General features: G+C 38.7%; 1 protein-coding gene across 3 annotated transcripts in view; it reads left to right on the top strand.

The window, feature by feature from the left end:
- The window catches only part of EXOC5 (exocyst complex component 5), a 42,957-nt gene extending 26,552 nt beyond the window's left edge, over positions 1-16,405 (top strand). For all 3 annotated transcript variants that reach the window (XM_039534852.1, XM_039534853.1, XM_039534854.1), the window contains exons 11-18: positions 1,160-1,369; positions 3,814-3,961; positions 7,157-7,265; positions 8,827-8,947; positions 9,534-9,620; positions 12,464-12,572; positions 13,185-13,400; positions 15,305-16,405. In XM_039534852.1, the coding sequence (XP_039390786.1) occupies positions 1,160-1,369; positions 3,814-3,961; positions 7,157-7,265; positions 8,827-8,947; positions 9,534-9,620; positions 12,464-12,572; positions 13,185-13,400; positions 15,305-15,493 (1,189 nt within the window). In that variant the 3' untranslated portion in view covers positions 15,494-16,405. The remainder of the gene's footprint in view (positions 1-1,159; positions 1,370-3,813; positions 3,962-7,156; positions 7,266-8,826; positions 8,948-9,533; positions 9,621-12,463; positions 12,573-13,184; positions 13,401-15,304) is intronic.
- Positions 16,406-17,571: the final 1,166 nt, after the last annotated feature.

Genomic DNA, 17,571 nt, shown 5'->3' with positions numbered 1-17,571 from the left:
TTGTGAAAGATTCATTTGTTGTTAAGAGGTGGGAAGAAAGGCAGCAAAATAGTCGTCCAATTTTTAGAGGAAGTTGGAATTTTCGTCCTATCTGCCTTGACAGTTTTCCTTTTTAAATTGTGTGACCTTTTATAAAACAGCTGTTGTACTTTCTTTAAAAGCATCTAGATTTTTGAAGAATCAGAGACTGACATTATTATTTAGCAAAGTATATAACACCCTACTCTTGTAATATGAAAAGTGTAATTAACAATTTGCACTTGTACCATATGTATAAAGCTGTAAGAAAATTTTGAATTTGGGGGGGGGGTGTCCAAAACTTGTGGCCACATTTTGTGGAAGTTATGGTTTGGGGTGCAGCTGTGTATGTGGCTGGGGTGACAAGACCGAAACTCTTGCTTTGTAACTGACTAGATGTTGAGTTGGAAGCACACCCTCCACAAGGGGCTGGATACCCCCCCTTCCTCCAATCCCTTCACCCTAGAGCTAGCCCTAACTCAGAAACCCCTGGAGATGCTGTGGGTGCTTGGCACTGCTGGGCCTCCCCGTCCCAGTTCTCCACCCTGTGGGAAGCATAAGCTCCTGCCTGGCGCCACTCACTGGGTCCTCCCCAAGTGTGTCCCCCAGTGCATTCCGGTAGCTGAAGAAGGCAAAATCCTTGAGGTCACACAGGAGACATGGCTGGTCAGCAGACCCAGCCCACTCCACTTGGCAGAAGCGAAACTTGGCAGCACCATTGCTGGTGGGGCTGAGTGCACTTGGTGCAAAGGGGAGGCAGCAAGCGAGACGAGCCCCCAGGATTGTGCAGCCCTCATCCGCACGGGTCCCAGGCCTCACTGTCCTTCTTGTCCACCTCCCCCATCACCCCACCATGTCATGATGGAGGGGGTTGGATGGGCCAAATTTGAGTAAGCGGCATTGCAAAAAAGTTGTGATGAGTGTTGAAAGATGCAGTTTCCATAACAAAATCACAGCCTGCCATTTTCTTATAGCATTACATATGTGCATAAATTATACAGAGTTCTTTGTCATTTAAATTTGGTAATGCTCAGATATCCCAGTCAGGATTGGGACCCCATTGTTCTAGTTGCGTTGCAAACATGTAATACTGTAATTCATACAAATGCAACATTTTTTTCTCTGTTTCCTTTGCATAAAGAACTACTAATCTTTCAAGCAAATTGATGGAGTTTAACTTGGGTACTGATAAGCAGACTTTCTTGTCTAAGCTTATCAAATCCATTTTCATTTCCTACTTGGAGAATTACATTGAGGTGGAAATTGGTTATTTGAAAAGTAGGAGCGCTATGATTCTGCAACGCTATTATGATTCCAAAAACCACCAGAAGAGGTCCATTGGCACTGGAGGGTGAGTTTCTTTTTAAAAAGAGGAAAATATAATAAAGGGCAAAAATACAGTGAACATCACTTAAACTGTATGTTGATCATCTGCATAAAAGCTGGCTTCCAAAACCATCATTATTTTCTGTATTACTTGTGTTGTCACATTATATTACCATATACTAAAAGGTTTGCTCCCCTGGATACAAAGGAAATGCTAGATAAATCCATTATATAGTCACATGAAATTAAACTAAATATCTTGAGCAAGTAAGTTGAAACTTAAGCCTTAGTGTCTAGCAGATCTTTCTGCACCAAATATAATACTTTCATCTAATATCTTTCTCAGGCTTAGTGTGAGTCTTATTACTGTAATAAGGCTAAAGACTGACACCCTGAAATAAATTGGTGTCACACTACCACTTGTGCAACCGTTGACTTCTAAAAGTTGAATAGGAGTAGTTTTTCTGGAGCTTCAGAATTTTTTTGCAAACTGTCACATAGTGAAGAGCCTATGGTGATCAAATTGAACAGACTCAAAGTGGGATCTTTGAAGTGTAGACTCTGTGCACAGCTGAAAGTGTGTTAGCAGTTATGCATTCTTTCCTTTTGTTTATGAAGGAAACAGGTTTTTTTAAATGTCTGTTTTAAAATAGTTTTGTAAAATCCCACTCCTCTGGGGCAAATAGGAAGCTTTTGTGGGCTGCATGATCTAAGTTTTCTCTTTAGTTGTTAGCCCTTATGGCTGCAAAACCAGACTGAATGTACCTAATACTTCAGTTGCCATGCAGTGGGTGCAACTGCTGTAGATACACTGTTGGCCTGAAGGAGAGCTCCAATAGGCCCTGCTGGATCCTTCAGCCTCCCTCTCTTCTGAGTGCATAGAGGGAAGGGGATTGAAGACCAGCAGTTGTAATTCCCCCTCCCCTGGGTCATGCCTGTTCCCTCCTTTATCCCTGCTGGCTGGAGCAGGAGTTGGAGTCATCCTGCTGTTCTGCCCTGTATTCTTCTGCCCAGCTCTGGCGGTCCCGTGCTGAGACAAAAGAAAAGGAGGAGAAGAGAGTGAGTTCCATAAAATCCTTCAAAGAATCCAGCAGCAGAGAGGGCTAGAGCTGAGCTCTTGGTTCTCCTCCTCAGCAACAGCTACACGCTTAGACAGTTAGGGTCTGTAGCACCGAATGTGTATAGCCACATTGTACAGATTTATTTCGGGCATCTAAAAGCTCCACAGGGTTATTACTGATCTGGTGTGAAGCCAGGTTAAACATGGACGACTCTGTGGCTGCTACCAGTCTGTGCCCAGGCAATGTCCCCTCCTGGTCTCAAGTCCGATCTTCAGGGCTCAGTATGCAGGGATTTTATCTCCAAAGTGGGCTATATGACCAAAAAGTGCCACCCAGTGGTGACCAATGATGACTTCAGTCCTCTTAAGCTCAGTTCTCAAATAACACATCCCTATTACTAGAGCCCCGCAAATCTGCGGACATCCTCTTTGTATCCACAGACCATGTTAGCAGATCGTTGATCGGCTGTGGATACAAATTTTGTATCTGCGCAGGGCTCGACCTTTTGCTGATCAAATCAAGCCATCTTATCCCAATAGTCCTCCTCTGGAACTGGGAAACTGTGGTGCAAGTGGAGCAGCTAGGGGGAGGTGCCTGCCATCAGGAGAATGCTTGAATCTTAGCTGCAGGAGCGGTGCTGAGGCTGCTGAATCTTTGAAGAGCTGCTGTTGAGGTGTAATGGATTTGGTGGCTCACAGAAGAGAACTGATTTGGGGGAAGGGAACAAAGAGAAGAATAATGCCTTGGCAGGAAGAGATCTGATGTTGTAGGGGAGAGAATAAACAGACTGAGATGACTGGAGTTCTGGCTGAATTGGGGGGGAGTGTGCATGGAGGTGAGTCTGGGCATGTGAGACTGAGCCAGGGCTGCTTATTGAGTGAATGTTGGGGTGGTGTGACTGTCAGGTGCATGGGGGGGGGCGTGTAAGAGACAGAAAAACTGGTGTGAGCAGAGAGTCCAATGGGAGGTAGGTGTGTGTGTGTGTGTGAAGTGAGAGTCTCGGGAGGTGGTGGGAGCTAAACTCCCACAACAGGATATAAATATACACCACTGAACTCACTGGGAACTACTTGTGTCATGCAGTGAGGAATACCTAGTCCCTAGGGTGTGGAGGGACATGGCAGAGTAGTGTGGGTGTGGTCGTGGTTGTGGGACTTGAAGAGTGGGTTGTGCATGCTAACATGTTTGGTACGGCCAGTAGGTTTTTGTCTGCTCTGGTAGGTTTTTCTTGATCACTTTGCAAGGTTTTATTTATTTGTTTTATTCAAAATACAGATGTGCACTTCTTAAGTTATGTTTTAGGCTTCTGTTTACTATGTTAACTATTATAATATTCCCAGTGTATTGTTAAACTTGAACATTAAAATTTCCACTCAGTGAGATTTCCCTCTGGTGTATTGAATTCTAGTATTCAAGATCTCAAAGAGAGAATAAGACAACGTACAAACTTGCCATTGGGCCCAAGTATTGATACCCATGGAGAAACCTTCCTCTCCCAAGAAGTGGTGGTTAACCTTTTACAAGAAACCAAGCAAGCTTTTGAAAGATGTCATAGAGTAAGTCTGCTTTCTGTGACTTCTATAAGTAGATATAATTTGAATGGCACACAAAAACAAAATTGAGCTAGAAGAAGTAACTGTTTACATCCTCAATTTTAAGAACACGTCTTGTTTTACAATTAGTTGAAGTCTAATAGGAGGTAGATGGACTTGGTGCAGAGGCAAGGACTTGAGTCTCATTTAATGAAATAAATTACCTTTTTAAAATCAGGGTCATGGTGAGGTAGCGTAAGACATTGTTTATAGACTTTTTGTTTCTTAACAAAAGTAAGTTACAGAAAACATCTGACCATTTGTTTTAAAAACACTATTTATAACCAATTGAATAAAAATAGCTTTTTACATTGTTTTTGTTTCTAAACCAGTCCTTATAATTGGTTAGCATTTAGTATAACAACTTTGATATGTTGTACAGATGTCAGAGTTTAAAACAAGAAGCTACAAAAATAAGATTAATTTAGATAAGAATTTCCCTACAAACATTCAATTGTCACAGGTATCAGTCGTCTATTATTTATTAATACTATTGTTGAGAGGCTTTGGAGGATAATCTTTGCTGTTGCATTGTTTACGTTCTATTTAATCCTTTACTGTTTTCAAATGTTTGTGCCTAATACAAAATAGAATTTTTACTATTGATATAAATCACAGGTTTTTCTGTGCCTCATTGGCTGTGTGGGTGTAGTGCTTTAAAGGTTTAATAAGAACCTTAGATTTAATTACAAACTTTAATTTACAGAAGTTAACTATTCGTCTATTCATCTATTAACTGTTCGTCAGAGGATGGAGATGGATGGCAGGAGAGAGATCACTTGATCATTGCCTGTTAGGTTCACTCCCTCAGGGGCACCTGGCATTGGCCACTGTCGGTAGACAGATACTGGGCTAGATGGACCTTTGGTCTGACCCGGTACGGCCTTTCTTATGTTCTAAGCCAAAATCATTTTTTGCAAATACACACATCTATTTATAAGAATTATCCTTAAAATGAACAAAACAGAACTCCAAATATTTTGCTGAACTGTCTCAGTGTGTTAAATAGCTTTTAATATACACCTCTTCCCTGATATAATGCTGTCCTCGGGAGCCAAAAAATCTTACCGTGTTATAGGTGAAACTACATTATATCGAACTTGCTTTGATCCGCTGGAGTACGCAGCCCCGCCCCGCCAGGGCACTGTTTTACCGCGTTATATCCGAATTTGTGTTATGTTGGGTCATGTTATATCGGGGTAGAGGTGTATTAGATATTGAGAGGATACAATGTAACCATGGTTATAGCAGAAATAGATACAACACTGGTTAATATTCAGATAACAGACGATTTGATAATGTCAAAGTGACGGCACGATGCACAGACAAATTAATCATTTTATCATTATAGTGGTCATTGGTAAAAACTGCTGTAGTTCTAACTCAATTCTAACTTCTGTTCTAACCTTCCTTTTCAGTTGTGCATATTTTTTTTTTCCCAAACACATTCCTTTTGGGATGAAATTTTTCAAGTTTGGTCTCAGCCCAAGATTGATTTGTTTGTAAAGTTATGTTAGCCAAAAGGGCTCGTTTTCCCCCCGGAGCTTACCTAATTACACCAAGGAGGTACGGAGACAGGAAGACACACACCACACACCCTTTATTCATCTGTCAGCTGTTTCCTGTCGGCTAGTGCAGAGAGAGAGAGAGACCACACCTTTCAAGCTGCCTGCCCTAACTTTATTATTAAACAACACACTACACATGTCTTTGTCTATTTTTTGTTGACTAGACCTAGACCTGTACTATTATGGGATAATTGGATGGATATGCATACATATATCATTATATTTATATACAAGATACATCTGTTGATGTTTTGGATTTGTCATTCTGAAGGGGAAGGAAGATACACACATCCGCTGATTGTACTACTTTGTACTAGATGCATACATGTGAACGCAGCTGCATACACTTGCATATTAACATACATAGCAAAACAAAGAGATAAACAAAAAAGCTGACTAGAATAAGGAGCTAGGTAGATACACGGGTAAGCTTTCCAACACAGTTTGGACAAGCATAACATAACTTTGGTTTACTCAGGCCTAATACGGAAAGGCTTCATTATCACTATGATTTTCCAACAGTTAGAGCAAAATAAATTCAGGTATTTCTGCATGCATGAATAAATGTTGCACTTTCATAACCAAAACAGATGAAACTAGAAACTTTAAAGCACAATTTATCAGGGAGACGTAAAATAAAAACTTCTAAAGGTAAAGAATATTCAAAATTAGTAACTTCATGGGAATGCATTTGAAGAATTAGAATGTGTAGTTTTTATTTTATTTGGACAACTAAACTAAGCATACATTTAACTCCAAATGCCAGTCGTCCAAGTCTCCTGTGCTGCAAAGGTCTATAGTCTTACTTTTGCAAATATTCTAAACTACAAAGGACCAAAGTCCAGTTGCTGTTCAGACAACTTTAAGAGCCACCTTTTTTAAGTTCTAAAATACCAAATAGTGTTGGGTTTTTTGTTTCATTTTTTATGCAGAGCATCAGATTTTGCTATATAAATATCTAGGATGAGATTTTAGAATTATGTGCATATAAAAATGTACTCACACCATGCAGTTACTGAAATTGTATTTGTGCGCATGGTAACTGACCATGCAAAAGACAAGTTAGATGTGTACTGTTACCCTGACACTGCATACAGTCATAGTAACTATGTATCAATTATTCAAACATGCAACTCTAAAAATCTGAGCACAACTGCCTAATCAAATGTATGCATGAAAATTTCAACATGTGATGATTGTCTATAGTCCTATATTATATATTGATATATAGGGGCAGATCCTCAGCCAGTGTAAACAGTCTCACTTTGACTTCAGTGGAACTATAACAGTTGACACCATCTGAGGATCTATTTTATTATTTTGAAAGTGCTCTGTAATTTTAAGTCTTCTGCAATCACTGTTAATATATTTTTAAAAAGTGTGCACAAAGAATTGTCTACACATGAAGTTATTCACGAATAGCTCTGTACGTGGTCACATTGTTGTTCTGGATTAAGTGTGTCCACATATGGAGTTGTTGAAATATCTTGTGTGCTTTAAATTCACATCCTACGCTAATTCAAATAAACTTCCAAGTGTAGACAACAAGTTTTAACACTAAATATCAAAATATTTGTTGTTCTTTTTAAAGCTCTCCGATCATTCTGATTTACCGAAGAATGCATTCAGAATTTTTTCTATGCTTGTGGAGTTTTTGTGTATTGAGCATATTGATTATGCCTTGGAAACTGGACTTGCTGGTAAGCATAATTCTGTCTTTTGTTTTCTTAAATGTGTGGTATTTCATTATAAAATAGCACATATTAATGTTTCTAATTTCATTGGTCAATGCATTCGGAGCACTTTATACTCTTCAGTGATTGGCCTTGAGATCTATACAAGTTAATGTTGTGCAAAGTGTGTTGATTAAGGGAATTAATTTATCTAATTTATTTGGAAGCCAAAGTATAAGCTTCTAAAGCACAGCTTACATATGGGAAATAAGTACAGATTGAAAGACAATGATTATTCAGAAATATCTGGAGGCTTTATTTCCTGCATCATAAGAATCTGAGCATGATCATTCCCTTCCTACCTCTTTCACCTTCTTCATAAAAAGAGAATAAGGTTTTTATAGAGTGTGTTTATTTAGAGTGTGTGGTTTTACATGTATATGTTATATAGAGGAACATTTGTTATATAGAAAGACTTTTTTCTCGTATTTACTTTTTAAAAAAACCTCTTTTGTTTGTGTGTGCATATTTTAATATTTTAGGGAAACTTCTCAAAGTAAATTTTTTTCTCTGTTTCAATTGTTTTGAAGAATAAACTACATGTGGTTACAGAGTTATAAGTCTTTCGTACAATTTGCTGCCTTTCGTTGATAAGCAGAATTCCTATCAATATTAGTGGGAGTCCATTGACGTTACCCTTTGTACTATCTGCATACAAAGAATATTGTATATAGACTTCTAGGGTAATTATGAAAAAATCTCCTATGATTTAGGCTTGGTCTACATTACAGAATTAGGTCAACATAAGGCAGCTTCTGCTGACCTAATTATGTCAGTATACATACTACATCCTTGCTCCCCCCAATATAAGTTCCCTATTACACCGACATCATAACTCCACCTCTGCAAGAGGCATACAGTTTATGTTGGTGTAGCTAGGTTGATGCAGTGTCTGTGTAGAACCTGCATTACTTGCCTTGGCTGTTGGCTGTCATGGAGCCATGAAATTGACAAGAAAGCTGGGGCGGGTAGAGGGGCTCCAGCTAGAGCCCAGCTGTTCCCCAGGCTCCCCACTTCCAGCTGGGCTGCACCCATCCCGCTCAGAGCCTGGCTGCCCCCTGGCTCCCAGCCCAGCTGCTGCCCAGGCTCCCTGCTCCCCCTGTGCCTGCCTGGCTCCCTGTGGGGAGCCCTGGTGCTGCCCAGTGGCAGGGAACTGAGAGCCAGGGGTGCAGCTGGGCTCCCGGCAGGGAACTGCGTGGGAACAGTCCTCCACACTGCCCTTCTTAAGTCAGTGGAAGTGCTCCTGGTGGATGTGCACCACTGATAGAGGAGGGTAGTGTGGACATGAACCACTGCGGTGGGTGTAAGTCACCCTGACGTAGGTCGACTTATGTTTCTAGTGTAGATGTGCTCTTAGATGCCTAACTCCCGTTTTCAAAGTGACTGAAGTTCTTAGGAGCCTACACCCCATTGATTTTAACTTAAGTACTTTTTTGAAAATTTTACCCTTATCCTTAGAAAGGATAGTGATACAGATTACATGCCCTATATTTTTTTTTATGATCCTAAATAAATGTTTCCACCTTAGGCATTCCGTCTCCTGACTCTAAAAGTGCAAATCTTTATTTCCTGGATGTTGTACACCAGGCCAATACTATTTTCCACTTGTTTGACAAGCAGTTTAATGATCATCTGATGCCATTAATCAGGTATGTCAGGTGTTGTTTTGCATTTTTTCTGTGAATATGTATGGTCGTCATTGCTAGAAATTATGAATTTCATTTGTGTTACCATTAATACAGTTAAATATTTTTATTAAAAGAAATTTGCTTTAAGAATAATTCAAATTATTGATGATGGAAGTTGTAGAAAGTTTAGTGTTTATATAAATCTGACTTCTAATCAGTAAATTTGGAAGAGGAGTCTTTTAGTCTATTATGCTGATGTGCGGCGTATTGGCATGCACAGCAGTCTTGGCTCACTCTTTGGGCCACTGGGGATTGGCAGCAATATGAAAGCAGACGGCTCAGTCCAGGGGCAACTCCCTCTGAACTACAGCAGAGTGTCGCCCACCTCTGGGTCAGCAAATACAGTTGTAGGGTCTTCTGACTTTTGAAGTAGCTCCATCCATCAGTCCTTGATTACAAAGACAGATAACTGCATCCAGTCTGGTACTTTCTGGAAGAGGCTGGGTGGGGAATCCTGAAGTACTCCTGTTCTCGCTAGCAACCAAAGCAAATGGATTTGATTTGCATTATGTTTGACTGTTATGATTTTTCCCTACTATTTTTATAGCTCTTCTCCTAAGTTATCTGAATGCCTTCAGAAGAAAAAGGATATAATAGAACAAATGGAGATGAAACTGGACGTGGGCATTGATAGGCAAGTGAAGTTTTAAACTTTCCATCAATCACTGCTCTACTTACCATTTTTAACACAAAGAAGTTTTGCCTTAGCTTGTTTTTCCTGCCGGGAAGTAATCATTTAGAACCATGGAATTTATTTCCTTTGAAATCCAGACAGAAAATCAGACATCACACTGAACTTTTGTCAAGAAAAAACTAATGTTGGGAGGCTGAAATTTTTCCATGATTGATTTTTTACCTTAAACTAATACTTTTGGGAAGAGTGAGCAAAATCTTTCATCCACTTTTGTGTTGAGGGAATGAGGTCATTCACAATTTTCCTCTGTCTCTCTAAAAAACAAACAAAAAAACCCCAAAACACTACCTGTTTTGGGCTATGGGGGAAAAGCTCACATACAGATTGTTGAAACTTAAAATTTTAAAATATTTAAAGAGCAGTATGTGTGACAGACTGAAAGAGATTAACTGACTTGCTTGAGTGGGACTGTGGTGTAATGCATATCTTGGGAGTCAAGAGAATTGAGTGTAATTCTGGGTTTGACATTGACTTGCTCTGAGACTGAGTGATTCATTTAATCTGCATCCCTCAGTTACCTCCTATATAAAATGGTGTAATTTTTATGGATGGAAAAAGCACTATAAATGCGAAGTATTATTGTAATTTTGCAGTGGGAAAAGACAAGAAAGAGGTAATGCTTAATGTTAGGGAGCAGAGTCACAATGTAAGTACTATACTTACAGAGTATCTATATTTTTACTTGTACCAAGGAGATTTGTATTATTCCCATATCTCCAAATGATTTGTTGTTTGACCTTGGACCAATTGCTTAAGCTCCATGCCTCGGTTTCCCCTTCATAATGTAAATAATACATCCCCATGGGAATTGAAAATAATGTCTGTACTGCCTTGAAAAGTGCCATATAAGCATTAATTATTAGGTGTCCACTCCATCCCGAAGGAGCAAAGAACAGAATTGTGCAAGAGAAAACAAGCATTGCTTCTTGTATCCTAGCTCTGTTACCTTCTGCTCGGTGAGGAAGAGTCTCAAAGGAATTGAGGGGTGATTTGGTAAAAATATTTGCTGTGGCGATGGAAGGAAAGGAAAAACGGGAGAAAGTACAGAGATAACAATGGAGATTTTAGCTTCTGCTGCTGGAAATGCCGTAGTGGTTTAAACATTAAGTCTGAAATACTTAGACTCTCTGAAGCCACAGGTTCAAACCTAGACAGGATTGCCTGAGCCCTCAGTGTCAGAGGAGATAAATTAAGTTCTGTGTACAATAAATAATCTCTAAAGACTATGTGGGGATTTTCAAACGTGCCTAAGTGATGGAGAAGCACAAGTCCAGTTGGAAGTCAGTGGTACTGTGTTCCCAAGTCACCTAAGGTGGGATTTCACAAGCCCCTATGTGTTGCAGACAACTACATGTTTGTGATGGCTCTGTAAAAGAGAGAGCAGTTTTGAGACAAATCACTTATATAAAAATGTGGTTACTTGCACACCATTTTTTCTACATGAGCACTAAAATACCAGAAAGAACCCCAAGAATAGATCACGCTGGACTTGGGCACCATCTGGTAACAAAGAAAGGTAGATTCCCAGGCATTGTTGGTTTAAATGTTATCCAGAATCTGACAACGTCTGATAGCAGACCCTTGAAGAGTTTTCACAGTGATGGTTTCTTCCTCAGTAATGATTAGTTGAACTGGTTTTAGTCCATGGACCATCCTAATGAACAAGCATTGCTGTTCTATATATCCATAGAGATTGCCTTACATGCATGTATGTTAAAAGTGGAAGTTGGAAGAGCAGGGGGATGTAACTCTGATATCTGTTATTGGCTGAGGCAAGGTTGTAGAGTGAAGTACAGCCAGAATGGGAGTCTTAGCTTCATAGGCATGGAAAATAATTAATTTGATTCCCTGTTTTGGGATTAGGTATATTTTTCCCTCCCTCTCATCCTGTGGAGTTTTCATAGTCCAAGCTATGTAGCTTCATTTTTGCTGATTACGGTCTCTAGAAAACAGTGAGAGAATCTGTTCTGAAAAAATGAGTGTTCCAGTGAGAGTCACTTGGGAGAGTGAGCACTATGTATTGCAGCTGCTTTGCTCTTCAAACACTCCCTGGATCAGCTTTGGGATTGACTGTAAAATAAACCATTTCTGACTTCAGATAATGTTCAGGAAGGATAACTGCTAGGGGGAAGAGAAGAACTGTGATGCAAGTAAAGTTGCACAGGATCTTTCAAGACAAGTGACCAGCACTGGTGAATGGAAAGATTCTTTCTTGTTGCAAGTGTTTTGTGATGCTGTTTCGCTTGAACTGTGTATTCTTTATAAAGTTACTGAACTAGGTCTAAAAAGTTCCCTTCAGAGTCTTTCTGGTTTCCCCAGCAAACAAGAGTGCCTGGCTATTCTGAAGAGCTGGCTTTAAATTGGTTATGTTTCAATTAATATGTCTCCTTTAAAATCAGCTGGCCAGCACATACTGTGTTGCATTCCAAGATAAAGAGAACTTTGGAGCAGAGATTTCTCAAAGGTTTCTGTCTGACTCTCATGCCCCTACCACCTTCAGAAAATCAGACTTGTCTTGTGTACTAAAATTGTACTGCATAGCAGCTTCAAAAATATTGTTGGTCTTTGCAGTTCATTTTAGCGTGAACATCTTTTTTTATATTAAATGGTGAAACTCATTTAATCTTCATGAATTTGTAGAAGTGGTGGATAATAGGGGATTTCTACTTCACTGTGCACTAATCACTTATATTTTATGTGGGATCACTTTAGAATTTTTAAATGTTAAAATCAAGTAAATGAAAAGTTTTAAAATAAAACACATGTATATTTTAACTTTAAAGGACACTGAATTGTATGATTGGTCAAATGAAGCACATCTTGGCTGCAGAACAAAAGAAGACCGATTTTAAACCAGAAGATGAAAACAGTGTTTTGATTCAGTATACTAATGTGAGTAAACAAATAGAGATTTGTCAGTAATACACACTAGCATTTTGAAGATAATTTGAGCAGTGTTGGCATTTTGATAGTGTACGTCCAATTACATGTACATCTGATTAACATTCAGGCTTGTTTCACTCTATGCCAAGGATTCTCAAACTCCTTCACAGTGTGGATCCTAAACTTGATGGGAGTATTCTCATTTTTGTTGTATAATAATAGTGTCCAACAGCCCCAGTCAGGCTGGACTAAGTGCCGTACAAACACACACTCCCCCTCCCCTAAAGTACCATCTAAATTAACATGGACCAAAACTTAATAGAGAGTTTGTCATGGATCTGCCTTCCCATTTGCAGGTCTTCCCAGTGATAATGGCAACAATTGCTTACCCAGAAAAGTAATATTAGGGCAGTATTTAATGAATTATGGATGTCTTTCAATGCAATTTTTCTGCTGAAAATGAGGAACGCCAGCAGCAAGTGGTCAGCTGGTGATCCACAGACCGTTGTGTGAGCCAGTGCTCTGTACATTGCTCGTGATTAATCTGAGACTTTGTTTTCCAAATGTTTAAGAGGGAAAGCTTCTCTTTAATCAGTTAACTTACAAGCAATCTTTTTATAGGCCTGTGTCAAAGTATGTGGCTATGTCAGAAAGCAAGTGGAAAAGATTAGAAAGTCTATGGATGGTAAGAATGTGGACACAGTTCTGATGGAGCTTGGAGTTCGTTTTCATCGACTTATTTATGAACATCTACAGCAATATTCCTACAGTTGCATGGGAGGCATGTTAGCAATTTGTGATGTGGCTGAATACAGGAAGTGTGCCAAAGACTTTAAGGTTAGTGTATGTATACTTAATATGTGTGGTGTTAGAGGCATACATAAAATGCCTGGATAGCGAAACAATATTTTTGTTGAAAAATGTCCTTCATATAGCCACATTTCACATCTTTTGCCTTCTATTCACAACCTACCATACATTTTAGACTGTAGATTGCCCTAGTACCATGGCAGCAGCTTTAATCATTTAATAAAAGATGTCAGCAAGACTGTCTTTTCCGAATAGTCCTCATAGTTGTCTCCTAAATTCACTTGCTTTGTGTCATGAGCTTACCTGAGTCAGTTGAGCATCTCACAAAGCAAGCTTGCCCTGATTTTATAAATCATAATAGCCACCTGGGATTTAAAATTCCGAAACATAAAAGTCCTTTGGTGGCTTAACCAAATGGTGTAGTCAGAGTTAGATCCCTGACCAAGCCAGGCCTCTTGGGTTAAAGCAGAGGAAATCCTTAGCTTCTGACCTTGTCCCAGCTACAACCAGAACTGGCTCTTGGAAGAAGCAGTCAGCCCATTTTATCTTGCCTGCTGGGCCTTGATTGGCTTCTGTCTGCTTCCAGCCCTTCTGGCTGCTGGAGAATTAATCCTTTTTGGTGCTGCAAGCAGCTGACCTGGAATGGCCTCTAGACAGTTCTTGCCGGTTCAGACTTGCTGCTTTTTTTCTCAGACATATTCAGGTGGAATGGGTCAAGGTGGTGGTAGGGATTTCAACAGGGAGTAGGAAATGACTGCTACGTACCAACATGTATTATTTTGAATGCAAATTCAAAAACACACTGAGTGTTTTCATGTGTATGTAGGATTTCACATCTAAATAAGTTAGGAATGTACGCACTGCCAGACAAGATAAGACCTGTGGTCCATCTAGCTAGTATTCTGTCTTCAACAGTAGTCAGAGGCAGGTGCAAGAAACTCTGCATTAGACAGATGCAGGGCAGATTATATTACATATTAGGTGTCCTCCTAATCCCTTTTAGGTAGAGATTTAAGACCACAAACATCTAAGGATTAGTCTCTTGCAAAATTTGTTACCATCCACTATTATAACTCTGGATATTCTTTTTATCCTAAACATCCCATTGTGCTAACTTTTTGGCCACAACTTCCTGTGGCAATGAGTTCCACAGTTTACTTACTTGTTATATGAAAGTATTTCCTCCACCTGGATTTGAATTTGCCATATTTAATTTAACTGAACACCCGCTAGTTCTTGTGTTTATGAAACCGAGCAGAAGCTCCCAGCTGCCTCCATATCATTCATTATGTTATATGCTTTTAAAGCGTTATGAAGCTGACTCATTTTTATTATTTCCAAACCAAGCTTCTTCAAATAGCAGAAGCACTTGTCCTTAATGAGAGTTAAGTTCATGGCAATTTTGAAGCTTTAATAAATCAAGGTCATGTCATGTTAGAGCACACAAAAAATCTGAAAAAAATTATTTGTGCAAACTATTTTTTCATGGTGGGATAACAAAAATAAAACTGAACTTTACCAAAAATGAGAAGTAAGCGGGTAACTTCTTCCAGAAAGCTATAATTGCATGTAATTGGGTATTATAAAAAATACCACCTCAGTCATAAGTAGTATAACTATAATATTAGTGAGTGGTTGTGGGTTGTTTTATTTTGTTTTGCTTGAACAATTTTCACACATTCTCTGAATGGTCACATCTCACATTTGTTCTAAAACAAAAGTACCCAAATTTATATACATTTTTAAAAATTATATCTGGCTTTTGAAAATTGCTTTAGTCAGTTTTTTACAGAAGACACAAATGAGTCTCCTGTGTGGAAAATAGCACTGACATTCTGGATGAACTTTGCAGCAGCTATTTCATTATAAGACTTATACTTACTTTGAGCATTTTTACTGTTTTTTTTCTTCTCTCTCTCTCTTTCAAACAGATTCCATTGGTGTTGCAGCTTTTTGACACCCTGCATGCACTCTGCAATCTTTTGGTGGTAGCACCAGATAACTTAAAGCAGGTCTGCTCAGGAGAACAACTTGCTAATCTGGACAAGAACATCCTTCACTCCTTTGTTCAGCTGCGAGCTGATTATAGATCTGCTCGCCTTGCTCGCCACTTTAGCTGAGAGTGCAGACAAACATGTTGTCCCATTGCCAGGCTGGGGGTGTTAGAAAGCACAGGGAATAATTTCTTATTAAAAAGCAGTTGTAATTTTTGTGGGACACAGTGACTGTTCAGAACAAAACAGCAGCCATATTTAAGCCAGAATTTATTTGAAGAATGTGAGCAGATATAATCCTTAATTCATATTCCTTAAACGACATTTCCCCCAGATATGAATTTCTGCAAAACTACTTGCCACTAATTTTCCATTGGAAAAATGTTGGTGAAGGAAGGCAAGTGATGAATTGAAAGTATTTCAGTCCTCAATCTTGAATTATCTAATACCATTTGTTAGACTTTAACTACAGAGCATAGCGTAGGTAATGGATTACATAGACTAAAACTGTGTAAAAACATTCATCAATTTTAATGACTTAAACTTCAGCACAGCTAATCATAATCAAATTATCTTTGCTGATTGGTGTTTCTAAATCATTTCATTCTTTCAAAATGTTATCCTACGCTATACAATTTCTTGCTTTAATTAATTAGCTTTGAATTTCTCTGAGATGTAGGAGTAACAGAAACACTATCCCAAGAAAGATGTAATTTATTCATTGTATAGAACTTTAAGCTAAGCTAAATTGGAGAGGGGTTTTTGTTGTTGTTGTTGTTGTTGGAGCCCACTGGAATGTATCAACTTCATACGAACTCACGGCACTCTGTTTATTATCTGTCTGATAATGGCACTTTTAATTTTAAATATGTTCCTAAATGAATGCAGCCACCTTGTTTTAGATTTCATTACTATGAGGTGAAGATGCTTGTTGTCGGTTTAACATCATAGAAGCTTGTTTGTTTTTTATTCTATACATAAACAAATTGAGATTGTTTCCCACACATTCATCTGTAGATGGGAAGAATTTGTATAAAATCTAGCCAAAATCCAAAGCTGAAACTTAGTTTAACTTTAGGACATGATCTTCAATACCTGAGCAACATAAAATAGTTGCAGGTGCAGAAACTTTTCTTCCCCCTGATATATCTAATGCTGTGGATAACTATTACTGTATGTGTGTTTAAACAATAGGAACTTACTCAAGGTGCGTCTGAGATGGATCCATGCTGGGTACAGTAGCTGAAGTGAAGTAATGGGGATGATGAAATATTTGGGGTAATATTTCCCAACAGTTGAAAATTCTGTAGTAAGTGGTGACATTTTCGAGCCAGAGAGCTCCTGTAGAACTCGGGTATGAACTGCATTGTTTCAGTGTTCTAAGTTCCACTCATTATCACTGTGCGGATCATCTGTAGCACTCTGTCTTAATTCTACTCTGCAGACTTGGCATATTTTCCACAGAACTTTCTCTCCCTTCTTCAGAGTAGGTTTTCCTAAAATCTACTTTGTCTCTCCATTACAGCTATCCTCTGCCAAATTTTTTAAAACTTCCCAGGCTCAGTCAAAATTGATTTTTTTCCCTTTATTTTATATTGAGCAGAGAATTATATTGGTAAACAAGAGAAATCAAGTATGCCAGGTTTTCCTCCAAAGCATTCTGGGAAACTGTGGCAGCTTTGTCCAGATGTATAGCTCTATTCCTTGGCCATGGCAGAATCACAAAGAGTTCTGGATACTGGAGGAGGCACATGCTTGTACTGTTGCCATTTTTAGAAAGCTCTGATGTGAATTCAAATTATACCTCTCTGTTACCTCTGTAACTTAAAGCCAACAATTTTAAGATAGTGGCTTCACTAACCAATATAAAATCTTTGTACAAAAAATGTCAATTTGTAAACACTTCAGAACAGTAAACAAAACCACTAGGCATCATTTTAAGACCGCAAATTATAGAAATGCTTCAAAATGTCTTATGTTGTAAATTTCTTGTTTTGAATTATATTTTAAAATTATATAAAATGTACTCACCATATTGTTTACGTTAACTGTGGTGTTTTCCATGCATAAGTTCAGTGCAATAGTCTCTATTATGTCTATTAAAATAATGATGAGATAACAATAGGTGAACACTTAGACATGTAAACACTCAATAAAAAATATTCCCTCCACATGCCTTTTTCATTCCATTCCATTTCCATATT

The sequence above is a fragment of the Mauremys reevesii genome, linkage group 4, assembly GCF_016161935.1.
Source record: "Mauremys reevesii isolate NIE-2019 linkage group 4, ASM1616193v1, whole genome shotgun sequence".
NCBI lineage: Eukaryota > Metazoa > Chordata > Testudines > Geoemydidae > Mauremys > Mauremys reevesii.
The sequence above is the reverse complement of the archived record's forward strand: the minus strand, read 5'-3'. Positions and strand labels throughout refer to the sequence as shown.